Consider the following 19,705-nt stretch of genomic DNA (forward strand, 5'->3'; position numbering starts at 1 on the left):
GAAGGCAGTGTTGTTTTGGTACTGGGCGCTGTGTGCCGTGTGGTCCCATACCCGACTCCGATCGCACATACTGTGTGGATACATTCGGCTCCTACCATTGTCAGTGTGTGCCGGGCTATCGTCTGAATATATTTACATCTAGATGTGCAGGTGAGCACAAACTGACTTCATACTCTTTGTTATGACTGTGTTACGTGTGCTCCTCAGTAATTTGCATATTCACGCTGCACCCCAGTGCGTATTAAAGGAAAGAGTTCAGAATTCGGGGTTTTACGGTTTTTGTTATTGCTGTTATATACTGAAGTAAAAGGATTATCCGGCCCGCATAACTATTATTATTGAAAGCCTAGGTGATGATATAACTTTGCTCTGAATACGTTACCAGCCGGAGTAATGTTTCAAAAAAGCCAATGCTGGTGTTAAAAAAAATAGGGCTAATCATGAGGGTTCTGTTTGTCTTTGCATGCGCAATTGTGTCACGTGCAGATGTAAATGAATGCTCCAGTGCGAATGGACATAGCTGCCAAGCGAACGCACAGTGCACTAACAACATAGGCAGCTACACATGCAGGTGTACTAGTGGTTACCGTGAAGCACCACGGCGACACTGCACCGGTACGTGTGTCCACAGGACGCAACATTTCCTCCGTCTATTTCTACCTACATGTACATATACATATATACCTCGCTCGTTCCTCATGTCCTCTGTCCATTTGGCTTATGCGACTGCCAGCCAGGCGGGCTTGCTGATGCCGGCAAACAAGCTTTATTTATAATGATATTTTCTACCTATGGTAGTTAGAAACTTGTCAAGCTAAACCAGACCCCGAGCACAGTTGACATCGTGAAATACGAACGCTCCTGCAAATGTTGAAGCAATTATTTTGGTCTGACCGACCATACGTACAAGAGCACCTGAATTGTGTGTATGCAAAGGTGTTTTGTCCTTCTTATTTCTATGCACTGTATGCACTGTTTCTAGATATCAATGAGTGTATGTTACCAGCGACGTTGCAGTGTGGATTATTACGCAACCCTAGTCACAGGATATGTAAGAACAGTCCTGGATCATTCCAGTGCCCATGCAGGATTGGTTATCAGGGCCCAATATGTTCAGGTGATCATTGGGTGTTTTCACTTTCTCTCTCCATTTCAAGCTCTCTCTCTCTCTCTTTCAATCCTCTCTTCTTCTGTACCCCACAGTCCTTCTCTCTTTCGCTCCCTTTCTCTCTGTATCCTTCTCTCTTTCTCTCTCTGGCTCTGGCTCTCTGTCTGCTTTCCCTCGCTGTGTCTCTTTCTGTGTGTGTGTGTGTGTGTGTGTGTGTGTGTGTGTGTGTGTGTGTGTGTGTGTGCGTCTCTCTTGCTTTATCTCTCTCTCTCTCTCTCTCTCTCTCGCCCTCTCTCGCTCTCTCTCGCTCTCCTTATTTTTCTCTCTCTCTCTCTGCCTCTGTCTGTCTGTCTGTCTGTCTGCCTGTCTGTCTGCTTACCTCTCTCTCTCTCTCTCTCTCTCTCTCTCTCTCTCTCTCTCTCTCTCTCTCTCTCTCTCTCTCTCTCTCTCTCTCTCTCCTTCCCTCTCTCTCTTTTTCTCTCGCTCTCTCTCTCTCCCTCTATTTCTTTCTTTCTTTCTTTCTCTCTCTCACTCTTTCTCTCTTCCTCTGTCTGTGTGTCCCTGTCTCTCTCTCTCCCTCCCTCCTGTTTTCCACTATTCACCTTCCCGTTCCAATTCCCAGTACGCGTCAGTTCCATTTCTCACCCACACATCTCGTTAATGACTATTTGTTAACATGATATCCGGAAATGTTTTATTCAATTTCATACAGTCCAGTTGACAGGACTGCTCCATGAGTCGGAGTGTTTTAGAACACACATTTGTTTTTTCTGCTGTCACGGTGGGTTTTTCCTACATCAAACCATGTAGCGACATTTGAATGACATTTCGTTACCATGGGAATGTATAATACAGACATTGATGAATGTGCTTCCGGAGGTTCTCTATGTAGATCCCTGTCACGTGACGGTGATGTACGCAGACAGTGTGTCAATACAGCTGGTTCGTACTCTTGCCCGTGCTCTAAGGGATACACTGGGAGCCAGTGTAAAGGTGAGTGTTAATATTACTGCTCGTACGTGAAGGTCTCCATTTAGGAGAGCACATGGCCCGGCTTGGCATTGAATCGCTTGATCGGATTTCAATGATAAGCACTATACATGTACATAATTGTGCACATATCTGGGGGGGGGGGGGAGGAGAGGGTTGCGCCTATCCTTGATAACTACTCTAATGCCATGGTAATACTCGGCCTCATGGCAGGTGCGGATAAACTTGGCATTTGGAATTCCATTGACTATTTCCATGTAGGTGTCTTCCTACTTCGGCGCATATCAACAATGAAAGGTGTCCTGTTACGTCCGAGCTAGTTCATTTTTATTTGCAATTCGTATTCTGATTCTTGTTTCATTATTTTGTGCCGTGGTCGTCATGGGTCTGGTCTGGACTTGAAAGTCTTAGAAGCCATTTTCAGCGTTTGTATCAGCCGAATTTGTGTATGCAGAACTATAGTGCAATTACCTTTAAATTCTTCGAATAACAATTGATTTTATCCTATTTTACGTGCTGGTGTCAATAAAGATGAGAATGAATGCAGTGCTGGCACGCATAGCTGCGACAGCATGGCGGCGTATCCAGTCAACAGACAATGTGTGAATACGAATGGTTCATACTTGTGTCCATGTCTGATCGGTTACACTGGGGAACGCTGTACTGGTATGTGAATGTAGCATTGTACTGGTATCCTCAAAACACCCTCCAACTCAACTGCAGCGTTTTCTTCCCACGTGTGAACACCTCTATGCTCGAGCAGGCTCTCACAGTCTCAGCTGCACGACAAGAATACGTACTGCCAGTGCTTTATTCCTGTCGTGCAGCTGAGAGCCTGTTGGGGGATGGAGGTGATTTGCACTACTGGTACATGCATGGATCACTAGCTTGAACATTTTCCATTTGTATTTCAAATCCATGTACATATGCATGTACATATAGATATGCGTGAGGTGATCTACACTGAAATTAAATATCCCCTAGTGAGTGACTATCCGACCCTCCATTTACAGGATACCCGGTAATGCAAATTTATATCCGTTGAAGACTTTCAATGTAATAATCCCAAACCCATATTTTAGTAGACCATTGCTACCGAGTAGGCCTCGACCAAATATGCTAAAAGAAGAGCATAAATATTATGCTCGTCGCATATCAGGGAAAACGTCCATAATATGCCAAAGACATAGCAAGATATGCAAAAAGATATGCCAAAATATGCTCGACATAAGCAGAAAGTGTAGATAATTTCAGTAAAATTACAACCTTGGAATATTCATTGGCTTCACGGCTATCATGCTTATGGTGCAAATCAAAACACATGCGGAATAGTATTGATGGGGTGAATGCTTGACCCTTGCCTACTATAGTACATGTCAGTGAAATTCCAAATTCATCCATAAAAGACATTTCTGAACGCATTTTGTCCATAATATCAATGTTTTGTCCTCATTTTCTTAAGAATATTTGAATTATATGCTGGCTTCATTCCAATATTCCCTTTGTCGTTTGCCATAATTATATGAACTGTCTCACAAAATATGCCGAAATATGCGCAAGCATTTTGGTCGAGGCCTACTACCGAGGCTTCAGTATCGGCGTCATGGAAGGTCGGCAAGGAGTGTTGAAGCAAGCCTAATTCAGAGGAACTGGATGAAATTAGTAAATTATGTGACTGTAGACGTCCCCCAGGTCACTCACCTTGTGCGTGCCTCTAAAATCGATAAAGTAATGTTACAAAGTGGAAAGCCTCTAAATACGATGCTGGTGGTACGTGGGTGTTGTGAACCCTCTAAGATTCTCTAAATTGTCAGGAACGAACGACCCCACACGGCACGAGGACAACTATTTATTCTCAACAATATCTTTCACTTCCATCGACTAATAACAATGAACAATGAATGGAACAACTGAATGAACTGAACTAACTGAATGAACTGAACTAACTGAATGAACTGAACTAACTGAATGAACTGAATAACTAACACTAAAACCACCAGGTAGTTATAGCATGAAAATGACAGCGTATATGAGAAAAGCATACACATACAACATACAACTGCAGCGCACACAGCAAACCGCACATAGCGCCTGTAGCGTATACTACGTCGTAATCATCAGCGGTACGGCGGAGTCGGGATACAACTGCATTGACACGAACACAATGTCACAAGCGAGAAGGCCTTTCACTCTCGAGAACTTGTGGTTTCACAACATTCTCCCCACCAAAGGGCTTCTCACCGCCGTACTACAACTCACGAGTCAAAAAACGACCGGGGCTCTGACTACACGCTCAGAACGAGTCATCCGCTGCTGTGGGGGTGGCCAAGGTGGAATATTACCAGTGCTCACCATTTCTGCCAACTGAGCAACGGTCTGCGGGCTTGCGCACTTCAGATGAAGCTCTAACGTTGGCTTCACGAGAGCACATACCAGAATGACTGCGGAGCTACCCAAGATCGTGATGGCGAACTTGTCCATCCGCTGTTGGGTTGATTCCGCACCGGACGGCTTCACCTCAACATTAACACCAACGTGCTCTGCATCGATTGTGGACACCAATGCTGCAGCCACAGATGACGCCTTGGCACCCGAGTCCAGCAACACGCGAAGCCTGCCGCTGTGGGATGTCACACACGACACAGTCACTGGGTCACTGCCTCGTGGGGCGGACGCTGGACCAGATGACACACATCCGATTTCCGTGTTCCACACCGTCTCGCCGCTTACTTCTTCCGTGCTAACCAGTATCGCCCTTCTCATTTTCTCGGCTTCTACGCCTTGCGCTTCTAAGTCTCGCGCCTCTAAGTCTCGCGCCTCTAAGTCTCGCGCCTCTAAGTCTCGCGCCTCTAAGTCTCGCGCCTCTAACTCTTGCGCCTCCAACTCTTGCGCCTCCAACTCTTTCGCCTCTAACTCTTGCGCCTCTTGCGCCTCCAACTCGTTCGGCCGAGACTCCAGCTGCTTCTGAGCGTCTCCGACCGATGTCGCCATGCACTGTACCGACCCAGTGGGCCTCGGATCTGATCCTCCCACTGGCTTCGAATACTCTTCTGACCGCTGCTTGTCTGTAAGCAAAGTCTTACACGCCTTGTCCGGCGTCCTTCTGGGCGAGGCAAGCAAATCTCGCTTTGCTTCCTCATAATATGTACTGACGGCGATGCGCTCGTCCATCTTCTTGAGCTTTTCGTTAAACTCTGTGCGGAGTGCACCCTCTTGCCGTCTAGCACTGTGCTCTTCGAACTCCTCGCGCTGTCGGAGCCTCTTCTCCACGTATTCTCTCAACCTATCGCCTTCAAATCCATACCGAATTCCGTTGGCGATAAAGCTGGCTTCAATGATCCATAGTTCCTGTGCCATGCTCGCTTCGTATCCTGGCGTGGTCGCCAAATGTTGTGAACCCTCTAAGATTCTCTAAATTGTCAGGAACGAACGACCCCACACGGCACGAGGACAACTTTTTATTCTCAACAATATCTTTCACTTCCATCGACTAATAACAATGAACAATGAATGGAACAACTGAATGAACTGAACTAACTGAATGAACTGAACTAACTGAATGAACTGAACTAACTGAATGAACTGAATAACTAACACTAAAACCACCAGGTAGTTATAGCATGAAAATGACAGCGTATATGAGAAAAGCATACACATACAACATACAACTGCAGCGCACACAGCAAACCGCACATAGCGCCTGTAGCGTATACTACGTCGTAATCATCAGCGGTACGGCGGAGTCGGGATACAACTGCATTGACACGAACACAATGTCACAAGCGAGAAGGCCTTTCACTCTCGAGAACTTGTGGTTTCACAACAGTGGGTAATGGCTTTCCTATTCGACATATCCATTCGTTTACCAGCAGTACTCAACAGCGACTACAGTGGAGGAGCAAAGATAGTAAACAACTCCCATTGCTCTCTCTTTTCGTAGCTGTTGGTCACCCAGGCATTGACCCACACCACTCTTGTTTCGAAAGAACGTCTCACGATGATTTTATTGTTCTGATGAGCTTTCTAAGAGGGCTATTGCTGTGAGACGAATTTTGACTAGATTAGCACAGGTTCCAGTATTCGTATCACCTATGTTGCCGAGATTTGGTCGATTCTAATGCCGTTCGTTGTTGCAACAGACAGATAGCCTGTACCCGTACCTTGCCAATCTGTTTTTACAGGTCTGCGAGTGGCATTCACGGGTGTAGACCATTACTTTGCTCAAGGTCACATAATAGTACTCAATGTACATCTACTTTCATGGTCTAGAAAAACCACACCCTTGCTGCAGGATGACAATTTGCACCTTTAGAGAAGGCCGACGAGGGCACATGTTTGGTGAGGGCACAACAGAAGGCAACCTGGTTCATAACAATAGTTGGCACATTTTAAAAGGTCCCGGAAAGTAGAGAAAAAATTGAAAATTTAGAAACACGTTACATAATTGCAGATCACCTCGTACTGCCTTTATAATTGCTAATTCTGGTCTACATTGCTGATCCACACTGCTGGTATACACAGATATAGATGAGTGTGTATCCGGTAAGCACAGCTGCAGCAACATGACCAATAGTGTCAACAGGCACTGCCAGAATTTGAAGGGATCTTACCAGTGCCCGTGTCTATCTGGTTATGCCGGTGCAGAATGCGATGGTAAGTGATATGATAGATAAATGTATACAAAGACGCTGGAGTTACTGCTTGATGCATAGTCCTAGGGCCCATTTGAAATTTCTCACTTTTACTTGACACATGTTTGCTAACATAGATTTTATGATCATTTCTGGATGGTTTTTGCCTCCTGAACACGATGGCATAGGTTTCGATTGCCGAATTGTGTCCGAACATGGTGAAAAACATCAAAATAGAAAAAGCCGTTATTACCATAGCAACCCAACTAGAATTGCTCCTATATCCATTTTTACTGGCATGTATATGGCCAAGTAGCACCTCATTTTTCTCAGAATAAGCAGTAGATACAGTACGGCAACAAGTACTGTACTTTAACAGTGTCAAAACAAAATTTCCAAAGTGCAGTGAAACTACTTGGCTATTGGACATGTTCATATACATTTACATGTCGCGTCGAATGTTAGCATTGAGGTACGTGTACATGTATGTGCAGCTAGCAGGTACATGAGACTATTTACAGGCATGCATTACTATAATTTTCAGACTGCAAACACGAGGGAAGCGTCAGACGGTTCGGCGTTACACTTCAACTGAGAGAATAGGTATTGTCAAATACTAACAGGAGAAGGAAAAGGTGGTAGGAAACTGTCAGAGTCTAAGGAACGAAGTGCTATAGGACAGTTTCAACCTGAACTAATTTACTCGAAGTACGTGTAGATAATACGATAGATCTTGCAGCAATATAAGAAGGACAACACTACTTGTATGCGATGGCAGTGCTGTAACGAAAAAATGATGAAAATGAAAATACCAAAATCCTTTGCATAAAACAGTCCAAACATTGGCTAGCTTGTCATTCAAGGCTGCAGTTGGACAACGCTCACATGTGAATAGCTGCAGTTTAAAAAGCTGATCGATCCCAACATTGTGATACGAATACTTTCGCTTCCATGTGTTTTGGGAGAATCGTACGTCGCAATCGAGCTATGTCGTTGCTGTGTCATCATCTATGTGCCATGCGCTACTTGATGTACCGGCCTGCTATGCCGGATACCGCCAGCCATGCATCGACCAGGTGCCAGGCGCGAACTGATGGTGGTGGTGGTGAGAAGGAGAGCTCTGTGTCAGAACTTTGCAGCCTAGAGAGCGTGTGTGGGCAAGCGTGTGTTTACCGCCATATTGCCAGGTGTGTCTTTACCACCATATTTAGCAACCATAAGTACAGCTGCAGTGGTGTCTTCAACTTCATTCTCCCGAGTCAAGCTCCGTATGAAGACATCCAAGAAGAAGATTGCCTGATGAGTCCAGCGGGGACGAAACGTACGTCGCAATCGAGCTATGTCGTTGCTGTGTCATCATCTATGTGCCATGCGCTACTTGATGTACCAGCCTGCTATGCCGGATACCGCCAGCCATGCATCGACCAGGCGCCAGGCGCGAACTGATGGTGGTGGTGGTGAGAAGGAGAGATCTGTGCCAGAACTTTGCAGCCTAGAGAGCATGTGTGGGCAGGTGTGTGTTTACCGCCATATTGCCAGGTGTGTCTTTACCACCATATTTAGCATCCATGTGTTTCACTTTAACTGAAGTTGTTCTTCCGTCTGAGCTTCGGAAACTCTACGCCGTACAGCTGAGCCCATCTCTACTCCGCCACCTACACCATCACTGTTGGCTCTGCAGTCAGGGACAATTCTTTAGCCACTAGTTCATGAGGTATTACATGAACATGTTTTCCCTCTTCACCACCGCTCTTGAATCGCATCAACTACGTGCAGTGATCAGTTCAGGAGAGACAAGCCACGACATTGGACATCGGACTCTTTCTTGCAGTTAGTGTTTTATAAGTATAACTGTAGTTTCACACTGCCTAGGCCCAGCCATCAAATTCTGCGACAAGGAAATGATTCTTCTACTGCTGGTGTTGCATATTGGGATAGGTTCCCTCCAGGTACTCGGATTTCGTTTTTGTAACACTCCACACCACATAGCTACTCCCTCTCACTGCAGCATGGCACTCCTAAGGCAGTTGTCCTAGAGCTGTTGAGCTGGTAAATAGGCTTTGTGCTAATGGCAGCTGATCACCACGGTCGGTGTGTTCAAATCATGGTACTAACACTAGCCGCTCTTGTAGATTCGAATCAAATGCTCGTCCACTGTAACACCTCCTGTGCAGCAGTACTCACAAAGTAAAATGCCTTCATTCCAGCCCGATGAAGTTAGCCAGGTCTTAAACTTTCCACGGTTGTAGATTAGTCCTATGAATAGTTACAACTGGCTTGGCAAGCTATGATGACTTTCCCCTGCTTTCCACACATAATTGTTGTGCTGCTCCTTGTTGGAATCATGCCTACTTTTCCGGGGAGCCAAGATGACATTGTAATTAAGGTTCTGCTGAATTTAGCATCGATCCATTCGTGGACGTTCCCACAGCAAAAGCACCAGCGAGTCAATGCAAAACTTTGAAGAAAGTGTCCAAACGAGGTAACACATTTCTGGTATGTCACAACTACACTACGGTACTTGATGCTCAATCTTTCCAACTCTCGCACAAAATCAGTGTACGCGTCGGTTCGCATCCTGTGTATGTACGGTGTTACTATAGCTCCTGGCACATATAAGGGTAAAAACTCCCAGGTCCAGTCAATATAGTACCGAGAAAGTCTTGAAAATGCTTGAATATAGCCGATGAGAACTTAGTTTTTTCGGCAATTTTGTATTCCTATCGAGGGTGATTTCGGGACCTTTGGACGCGATTGGACTCGCCATACTGGGCCAAGATGCTCTTGAAGACATTATCTATCAAATAACACCGAAAAATCCTTGTTAGCCAACATGTGTCAAGGCATGTATTTTAGAGGTCGATTTTTTGAATTGGCCCCTGTACTAGCAAAGACCCCGGAATCCATGCTAATGCAAAGGTCCTGGGATCCGCGCTGATGCAAAGAATACTCTCTTGTGCTGTGCATGCAAAGGTGTGACATATGCCGTATCCGGGTGTTTCTCCATATTACGCAGTGTCCCAATCAGTCTTCGAATGCATGGCAATAACTTTATTGCCTTGGTTCTCCAGGTGTTATTGTGCAAACCAAATGGCCTGGTGGGTCTCTTAATGCTGGTATCTTTCATCCCCTGCATGTACACACTATGTCCGGGTTGTATTCACTGACCCACGGTTCTCCATGATTTAAGAGAACTAGACCTGGTCTAGTGAGAAGGCATTCTACTGCCTGTAATTCTGGTGAAGTAAAATAAAGTAACAACAGCAAGTACTTACTCACCAGTGATACATGAGATTTTAAATGTAACTACATTTACATTCTTAGGAGACTTCACTTACTGACTCCAAACTGCGAAAATGGTATCTTCACTGCGATTAAAAACTTAAAAATTTACATTTACACTAAAATTTCGGGCCTCGCCATCATCAGGGTAATGAATGACAAAATATCCATTGAATGGGTTCGTATTGAACTACATGTATGAAGACAACATCAAATGACACTGAGAAGGTTAATATAATATTTTGGTGTGAATATGTTAGGTGAAGAATATGAAGTAAGTAAGTGTAGGTGGTGTATGTCTCGGCGGTAAGGTTTGTTTGTGTTGGGGGGGGGGAGGGGTGCGGGGGGGCATCAATAGAATCTCATTGGAGAGATGCGAATACAGAGGTTGGTTGCGTTGAAAAAAAATACAGAGTGATACATTGCCTGCCCACAGGTAGAAGTCATGGCAACAGAATTACAAGTACAAGTACATGTGTAGAATAACACGTACTGTACATCCAGCCTGTGGACCAAGCATTAACACAACACAGGCATGCACATGCAGGGGCAAAACAACTCCGGCAGTCAGATTTACATTGCCAATAGAGAAGGAGTTTGTTAGGAAGCTAGTGGTATTTTGACTTCCCGCCACCCTGTCATAGTTCTTGTACTCTTTGGCGCTACTCACACGGTCATTACGCCTGTGTACCATTCATCTCAATATTTCCTCCAATATGCCATATAAATTGACGTAATTGTGTGTCGTCACATCATCATAACTTTTATGATTTTTTACTAGCAAACACAGCCCCACTAATAATCAGGGGAAGAGGACAACTGAAATGACACTGGAAAACGAGACAAAGGGGAGTATGGGCGATGTGCCGATGTGGTTGGCGAGGCTCATCCGACCGGAGGTCTCGGAATCATAGCCCACGACCAGGCATCGATATGAATGCAGCTAGGGAGGGAGGGAGGGAGATCAAGTGAGAAAGAAAGAGAGAGAGAGAGAGAGAGAGAGAGAGAGAGAGAGAGAGAGAGAGAGAGAGAGAGAGAGAGAGAGAGAGAGAGAGAGAGAGAGGGAGAGAGAGAGAGAGACACGAGAAAGGGAACGAGAAAGGGAAAAAAATAAAACAAGAAAGAGATACTGGACGAGGGTAGTTGCTCATTGACAGGTGACATAGCCTCACAGGGAGTCCGTAGCCCAGAGCCAATTATTCTGACGCAAGTGGCGATGGACCTTCGTATTTTTAACTTTTTTTTTAATTTGAGGAGTAATGGTCTGAAAGACCTCGTCAGATTTGCAACTGGCTTTGTCTCTTCGTGTGCTGATATGTTTCCCTCCGGCTAAATCTTTACCTAACCTCTTTTCCTGCAGATACAGATGAATGCAGTGGCGGTGTTAGTACCTGCAGTGAGACTACCAACCCGGACAACAGACATTGTATGAATAGAAATGGATCTTATGAATGCCCATGTTTGACTGGGTATACCGGAGATCAATGCAGAGGTAAGTTAGACCTGTACAATAATGTAAGTTGGTCTTGAGCTCAACTACATGCAGTGCCAGTGTCTGCTCTAGGGTTTCAAACCTACTGGGTACACGTGTACCTGGCACAACTCTTGGAACCAGGTCACACGTGGCCCAGTGACTTTTTCCAAACGGGTTAAATTACTCCCCCCCCCCCCCCAACCGGGTCACTGCACTTGTACATGTGCGACATAAGCTTGTGATGAGTCGAAAACAAAGATAATAGCTTTATTCCATTGAAAACATTATTATTTCATTTGAATTTTAAATCGACCAACTATCCTGAAAAATCCTTCTTCTCGAGCCTCGTAGCATACATCAACTTACACGTTCATTTAGGAATGGTTTCAAAGATCTCGTGTGTAAAAAACGGGAATTCACCCCACCTAACGTCCTAAGGTCAGGTGCTGCCAATCTTCCGTATTCCACCGTATTTGTATGTAAAAATCACTCCGTCAGCACTACGGAATTTGAGTGAAATGGTACCGAAAATTGAAGAGGATCGATCAGCTACCGCTACATGTTTGTACAATGTAGGAGCATGGCAAGCGCAAGCTGAGCAATGAATATTCCCTGTGTCAAAGCGAGTACATGCCGTGCTTTGACTACATATAGCGCAAGAAAATAGTGCCATGGTACAAGTCAAACATGTTTACACTGGCAAATCCTGCCACCGACAACTATGTGATTGTAAAATCACAAACATTAGAGAGTTTATACGCTTCATGGTTTATTCAATTTCGAAAGTGAGAAACAACGTGCGGTGAATTGCCCCCTCCCCCCCCCCCCCCCCCCGTGAGTTGGCCCTCTGTCGCGGTGAAATCTCGTTGCATCGTGAGGAGCGCCATTGTGGCCCTGAGATCTCACATTCGAAATTGAAACAAACGTGAAGCTTAAACTCTCTATTACTAGCAACGCACGTGACGGGCAGTGTATATTGCCAGTACGCAAAAACATTGCAAAATACGGAAATCAGAAGTTGCGGTACGCAAACAGACCCAGTTGGTTGGCAGCTGTGTTTGATGAATGCTATAGTCTGTTTCAAAAAGATTTACAATCAGGTTTGGGTCTTAAAAAGTATGAAGATAAGGTAAATTTCAAATTTGGACAACAAAGTACATAGAATGGCTTGTTAGGACACGGCAAATTGTTCTGTGAAGGTTTCGGAACAGTTGGATCAGCCGTTAAGGAGTTAGAATTTCGGCCAGGTTTCCGGCCTTTTCCATGGTTTACAATTTGCCCAGGAAGCCGGTATCGATTTTTTATCAAAACCCACGATTTATCCTTTCCTTTTTGGCGTTGTGGTTATGAATGCTGTCTGCTGACCATGAAGTTGTGAGTTCAAATCCCAACCTATCCTCAAGTCAAACTTTTTTTCTTCATTGTTTTGGTGATCAAGCTGGTACAAAACAAAGAAGATGGCTGCACCAAACGACTTGTTGTTGTTGTTGTTGTTGTTGTTGTTGTTGTTGGAGCTCGCGCTTCCTGCCGAACTGACTGACACTTGACTGGCTCACGCCATGTCACTACTCGACCTAGTTATCACTAATGCTCCAATAGCAGTCTCCCATCTCACCATCCTCCCACCGGTATCTGATCACTGTCCTGTAGTTTTCGATGTCGTCCACAACCGATCAGCAGGCTCCACAGCCCAAATATCTTCTGCACAAAACACCTGGCTCGACTTTGCCCACACGGACTGGCAAGCATTTAACAACCACGTGTGGCAACTACCCTTGCTAGATGCCGTCCAAAATGCGCAAACAGTTGATGAGGCCTGGTCATTGTGGCGCACAGCGCTGGAAGACTCTGTATCGTTGTTTGTTCCCGTTGTCCGGAGAAGCACATTTCCATCGAACAAGCCTTGGTACTCTGCTGTTCACCATCGTCAGAGGCGGCTTCGGGATCGCCTCTTCGCCAAGGCCAAACGTCTCGGATCTACAGATAGTTGGATAGCGTATAGACTCTCACGTAACTGTCTTACTTCCTTGCTCCGGCAGGCGAAACGCCATTATCACGAGAGGATGGCGAGAGACATGGCTCAGCATCATGGAACACGTACATGGTGGCGCAAAGCAAAGATCCTTTGTAATGTGAATCGCCCGTCTCCGGTTATCCCTGACCTCTACCATGACAACCAAGCCTACCCAGCCACGAGTAATACGGAAAAGACGAATCTCCTAGCCAAAGTGTTTGCGAGCTACAGCCAGGCGCCACTGCTAACACCTGACCTGCACTCAGCTGGTATTTTAACACCCACGTCCACTGTGAAGTTCTCCATACAACCATTCTCTGTACAGTCCGTATTTGACACGCTATCCAGACTTCCCATTCAACGTAAAACCGCTGGACTGCTGAACAATCGCATCCTCCGTGAAACAGCTGAGGTCACGTCACAGTCTCTTTCCGCCCTTTTCAACCGCTGCTTGCTGTCCAGTACTCAGCCCAGGGAGTGGAAATCTGCCGTTGTTGTACCTGTGTTCAAGGGAAAAGGTAATCCTTCTCACCCAGTCAATTACCGTCCTATATCGCTGTTAAATGCAGTTGCCAAATTGTATGAGTCTATGATTAGCCGTCAGTTTTACTCGTTTGTTGAGAGCCATAAAATTATCAGTTCCAGCCAGTTTGGCTTTTGTCGAAAGAGGTCAACAGTTGACCAATTGGTACAGCTTACCTCAATTGTTTCGCGTGCATTTGACTCTAAGTCTTCTTGTGACCAGCTGTTCCTTGATTTTTCTAAGGCCTTTGACAGAGTTAGTCATCATTTAGTTATTCAATCTGTTTCAGGTTGGTGTTCTCTTTCTGCCTGTTCTTGGGTGAAGGACTTCATCAGTGATCGTAGTATTTGCGTTCGCATTGGCCAAACTCTTTCTGACCCTTTGCCCATCACCGCTGGCGTACCCCAAGGTTCCCATCTCGGCCCGCTTCTTTTTAACCTGTGCATCAACTCCTTTCCTGATGCCCCTGCTTCTAGTACCCTATCCCTTTTTGCTGATGACTCTAATTTAATTCTTGTTTCTTCAGCAAACACCTCACTTCCTATCCATCATGCATTGCTCCAGACTGACATTGATAAGTGTTGTCAATGGTCATCAGCTACTGCCATGACGTTTAACACCAGTAAATGCGTCCACCTACCCTTTCAAAAATATGCATTAGCCCCCGGCCCGTCATCCCCCTTGACAATGAACGGTGTGCCTATTCAGAAAGGTGATAGCCACTGTCATCTCGGCGTGACTATCACTCCTTCACTAAATTTTTCTGACCATATAAAATCTATCACCCATAAGTTTCGCAGTCGTGTTTTTCTGTTGCGCCATATGGCCCATTTCCTTTCTGCTTCAACCGTGAATTTGCTCTACAAGTGTTACGTACGACCACTGTTAGAATACGCAGTCCCTGTCTGGTCATTCGCCGTATCCCATTCAGATTCGCTTACGTTAGACCGACTGCAAGCCGTTGCTGCTCGTTCATATCTGCTTTGTAAGACCCGGCACCCTCCTGAGTGGGAAACCCCGAAGCAGATTCTTAATCGTACTTGTGACTGGTCATCCCTGAAGTGGCGTCGTCAGATTCTGTCCTTGCTGTATTTTCATCATGTCTTTTACCAGTTTCCGTCTTTGCTAATTCGTTTCAAATTCAATGTATCCCTTAGTTGTCGTCACCCGTCCTCTATAGTTTTACCTCGTTCTGGCGCCCATTTCCTTAAATCCCCTCTCTTCAGTTTATCTGTGGAATGGAACAAACTTCCAGAACACATCCGCTGCGTTCAGTCCTCTGTCAATTTTCGCATTGCTCTAAAGGCTCATTACTCTCAGCATAGATATTCTCTGACTGGAATTCCGAACTTTTCCGTTTGAGAATTTTTTTTCCTTGAAATTAATCTTTGCTGGGTTTTTTCATCTAAATGTCCCGCTATTATCTGCAGAGGTGATTTCTTCCCTCGTCGATTTCTTTCCTGCTTTTATACCTCGATATTTAGGTACTTGTTTCCCTTCTTCCCATGCTTCATCTTCCACTCTCCTCTCCCCATTTCCCCATTTTTCTTGCGATATTTATGTGGGAGACTTCCGTGATAAGCATCCATTTGCTTTTGGAGAATCCTTTTAAATAAAATTGTGAACACACCCACAACACTGCAATGGTGTGAGTGAATATGGAAGTCATCGCGCTGTAGCTTTTTAAGATTTATTCTAGTATTTCAAGATCGCCAATTTTTATTTGAATTTAGCAGTCAACGCCGTCTTCTAGAATTCTATCAGCGTTCACAAGCGTCTGCTTTTCTCAAAATGTCGTCGAAGTCACACGGATAGCTTTGCCAAGTCATGGCCTTGGGAATGAGTCCGTGTCGATGTCGTTTTCGTCACACGGTGAGTAAATTGCATCGCAGCTCAAAGAAACTATTTTGGTCACAAAACGAATTGGGACCCATGCCGCTCGTCAACATTTACAACACTTTCGTTTCGACATGTCCTCTCTGACTCCATTATCGATACGAGGAAGAACTCTTTTTTTGTAAACCAGACGTAGACGACAGACGTACATGACTGTATCAACGTGAGTGAGTTGTCATTTTTCCTGCTTTCGCGTGGAATATTTCTTCGAGTTCACAGTGAGTTTTTCCAGGCAGCGCTCGAGTGCTCATACGGTAAGACGCCAAACTCCGCGGGCGATCGCCAGGATTGCAAATCTTTTTGAAAAGGACTGTAGATGCCATGATCAATACCTGTACTTATCTCTCTCTCTCTCTCTCTGCAGATATTGATGAATGTACTAGCGGTGTTAGTACCTGCAGTCAGACTATCAATCCAGACAACAGACATTGTATGAATACAAATGGATCTTATGAATGCCTATGCTTGACTGGGTATACCGGAGATCAATGTATAGGTAATAAGTTAGACTTGTACAACATGTAATACAGTTGGTCTTGACCACAACTACCGGTACATGCAGTGCCAGTGTCTGCTCTAGGATTTCAAACCTACTGGATACACATGTACCTGGAATAACTCTTGCAACCGGGTCACCTGTGGCCCAGTGCTCTTTTTCCAAACGGGTCCAAGTACCCTCCCCCAACCGGGCCACTGCACTTGTACATGATTGTGCTACATAAGCTTGTAATGAGGCGAAAACAAAGATATAGCTTTATTCCATTGAAAACTTATTTCATTTGAATTCTTAATCTTCCCACTGTCCTGAAAGATCCTTCTTCTCGAGCCCCGTACTATACATGTACATCAACTTACACGCACATTTAGAAATGGTTACAAAGATCTCGTGTGTACAAACGGGAATTCACCGTACCTAACGTCCTAGGTCAGGTGCTGCCAACCTTCCGTATTCTACCGTATTTGTATGTAAATGTCACTCCTTCGTCAGCACTACGGAATTTGGGCAAAATGGTCCCGAAAATTGAAGAGGATCGATCAGTTACAGCTACATGTATGTAAAGAAGCCTTGGTCGCAAGACCGGGACTCTGCCAACCGGGTTATGGTTGTAGTCAGGAGCACTATGCGTCCTCGCCTTGTAACATGCTGTCAAAATCGAAAAGCATGTATGTACAATGTATGTACACTGTAGAAGCGTGCCAAGTGCAAGCTGAGCAATGAATATTCCCTGTGTCAAAGCGAGTGCATGCCGCACGGCTGTTAGCTGCAGTTGGATCGCGGCAACTTAGTTTTCTGCACGTGAACCATGAAAAATCAATGCATGCTCATGCATGTTCATGCCTAACCAGTCAGCTGGCCTGCTCGCCCACGCATTTGACAGGTAACAATTCCATCAAATTTGAGATATCGCTTCGTTCTAAGTCTCAAAACAGTTCTAAAGTCACCAAACCACGCTGGTAATCGATGGCTATTCAATGTTAACATCTTCAGGAAGACTTCAGCCGTTTCCCGAGTGTTTGGGCATCGTTGCCGTTATTTTTCACGGTGTTCTTCTTCCTCCTGTCTGGAGCTGCAATTGCATCCTGGAATTATTTGAAAGGTATTTCGTGCGGGCTGTGGGGGGGGGGGGGGTTCCAACAGGCATAAACTGACATCGCTATAGGATAGCTGGTAACTTTCACCCTTCAAGGAGGTAGAGCAATGAGAATTTTTTTTGTGGCGGTCGTCCAATTTTTGTGGCGGTCGTGGCTGTATTTGTGCACTTCCAAGGCTTTCATTCTGCCTGATACTACTCTCTACTGTATGGGAATCGTTGTTTAGGCATATGTAGCTGTCTTATTTGGTAGATCTGCTGTTTTCAATCACTTGGGACACTTTGTCTAGCCTATTTGTCTTTCGTTCTTGCCATCTATCAGTTTTGTGGGGTGCCTTGACCTGTATTTGTGAAGTTCTCGAGTAAAGACCCTAATTCTTGCCTGGAGTGACGTCTTGAATTGAATTTGCTGGGTGAGCCCTCGTTCACGCAGTTGTACTTATCGTAATAGTCAATATCTGCTTGCTGGACGGACTAGCGGCTAGAATAGGGATGACCAAATGGTCCAAGTGTGTACTAGTACACGATTATTGTTTCCATCATCGTGAAATGCTCGTTGTGGAATTGCAGTCGTCTGCCTTTGGCACTGAGGACATGAGGAGAGTTGATTGTTACTTCTGCTCAGCAATGAAGCGATCATCAGCTCTCTTTGTTCTAATTATTGAGAGGACATACCGGCATCGCAATCAAGTAAAGATTAGGCAAACCTCGCCAACCTCCAAAGAGAGTCGAAGCTATTTTCTCCAAATGCAAAGACGATCTTTGTGAGTTTGTGACTTGCATTTGCGTGCATACATGAGCAAGTCACGGACCACGGCACGTGCGCGGTTACCATGCCATCTCGAACCGACGCCATCTTTCTAAGTTGCCGCTTCTTGACAGCCGTGGCCGTGCTTTGACTACACATAGCGCAAGAAAATAGTGCCATGGTACAAGTCAAATATGTTTACACTGGCAATTCCTGCCACCGACAACTATGTGATTGTAAAAACAAAAAAACATTAGAGAGTTTACGCTTCATGGTTTATTCAATTTCGAAAGTGAGAAACAACGTGCGGTGAATTGCCCCCCCCCCCCCGCCCGTGAGTTGGCCCTCCGTCGCGTTGAAATCTCGTTGCATCGTGAGGAGCGCCATTTTGGCCCTGAGATCTTACATACGAAATTGAAACAAACGTGAAGCTTAAACTCTCTATTACTAGCACGCACGTGATGGGCAGTGTACATTGCCCGCACGCAAAAACATTGCAAAATACGGAAATCAGACGTTGCGGTACGCAAACAGACCCAGTTGGTTGACAGCTGTATTAGATGGATGCTAGATGCCATGATCAATACTTGTACTTACATGTACCTATCTCTCTCTGCAGATATAGATGAATGTACTAGCGGTGTTAGTACCTGCAATCAGACTAGCAATCCAGACAACAGACGTTGTATGAATACAAATGGATCTTTTGAATGCCTATGCTTGACTGGGTATACCGGAGATCAATGCAGAGGTAAGTTAGACCTGTACAACATGTAAGTTGGTATTGAGCTGAACTACATGCAGTGCCAGTGTCTGCTCTAGGGTTTCAAACCTACTGGGTACACATGTACCTGGCACAACTCTTGGAACCGGGTCACACATGGCCCAGTGATTTTTTTCCAAACGGGTTAAATTACCCTCCTCCCCCAACCGGGTCACTGCACTTGTAAATGTGCGACATAAGCTTGTGATGAGTCGAAAACAAAGATAATAGCTTTATGCCATTGAAAACTTATTTCATTTGAATTTTAAATCGACCAACTATCCTGAAAAATCCTTCTTCTCGAGCCTCGTAGCATACATCAACTTACACGTTCATTTAGGAATGGTCACAAAGACCATCATCTCCAACAAAGACCTATATTCCAGAGCACACACACAGCCACTTTCGCACACCGTTGCTGTCCGCCGTTTCCGGATGTTGGGTCATGTTCTGAGGATGCCCTCAGATGCCCCGCCACAGCAGGCAATGGACAACTACTTCCGTCGAGATGTCACCGGTGTGCGTGGACGCCCGAAATCGAACCTGGCCACGGCAGTCAAGGCAAGCACAGCTGCCAGAGACATGCCACTGAAGACCATGACTGATCTGAGTGGGCTCAGAATGCGCGCTTTGGACAAGCAATCATGGAGGGAACTCTCAGCCTGAGCTGGTTTTGCTCGCGGC

General features: G+C 45.3%; 2 protein-coding genes across 2 annotated transcripts in view; both read left to right on the top strand.

Moving 5' to 3' along the window:
* LOC135811636 (protein eyes shut-like) overlaps positions 1 to 19,705 on the top strand; it is a 54,345-nt gene that overhangs the window by 30,372 nt on the left and 4,268 nt on the right. The window contains exons 13-14 of the mRNA XM_065324866.1: positions 16,283 to 16,414; positions 18,878 to 19,009. Of these exons, the coding sequence (XP_065180938.1) occupies positions 16,283 to 16,414; positions 18,878 to 19,009 (264 nt within the window). The remainder of the gene's footprint in view (positions 1 to 16,282; positions 16,415 to 18,877; positions 19,010 to 19,705) is intronic.
* On the top strand, positions 182 to 11,664 carry LOC135812353 (fibrillin-2-like). The gene is made up of 8 exons (XM_065325731.1): positions 182 to 206; positions 487 to 615; positions 983 to 1,117; positions 1,964 to 2,101; positions 2,630 to 2,764; positions 6,620 to 6,751; positions 11,372 to 11,503; positions 11,627 to 11,664. The coding sequence occupies exons 1-8, from the start codon at positions 182 to 184 to the stop codon at positions 11,662 to 11,664; spliced, it is 864 nt and encodes a 287-aa protein (XP_065181803.1).

This window comes from Sycon ciliatum, chromosome 3 (genome assembly GCF_964019385.1).
Source record: "Sycon ciliatum chromosome 3, ocSycCili1.1, whole genome shotgun sequence".
Classification (NCBI taxonomy): Eukaryota; Metazoa; Porifera; class Calcarea; order Leucosolenida; family Sycettidae; genus Sycon; species Sycon ciliatum.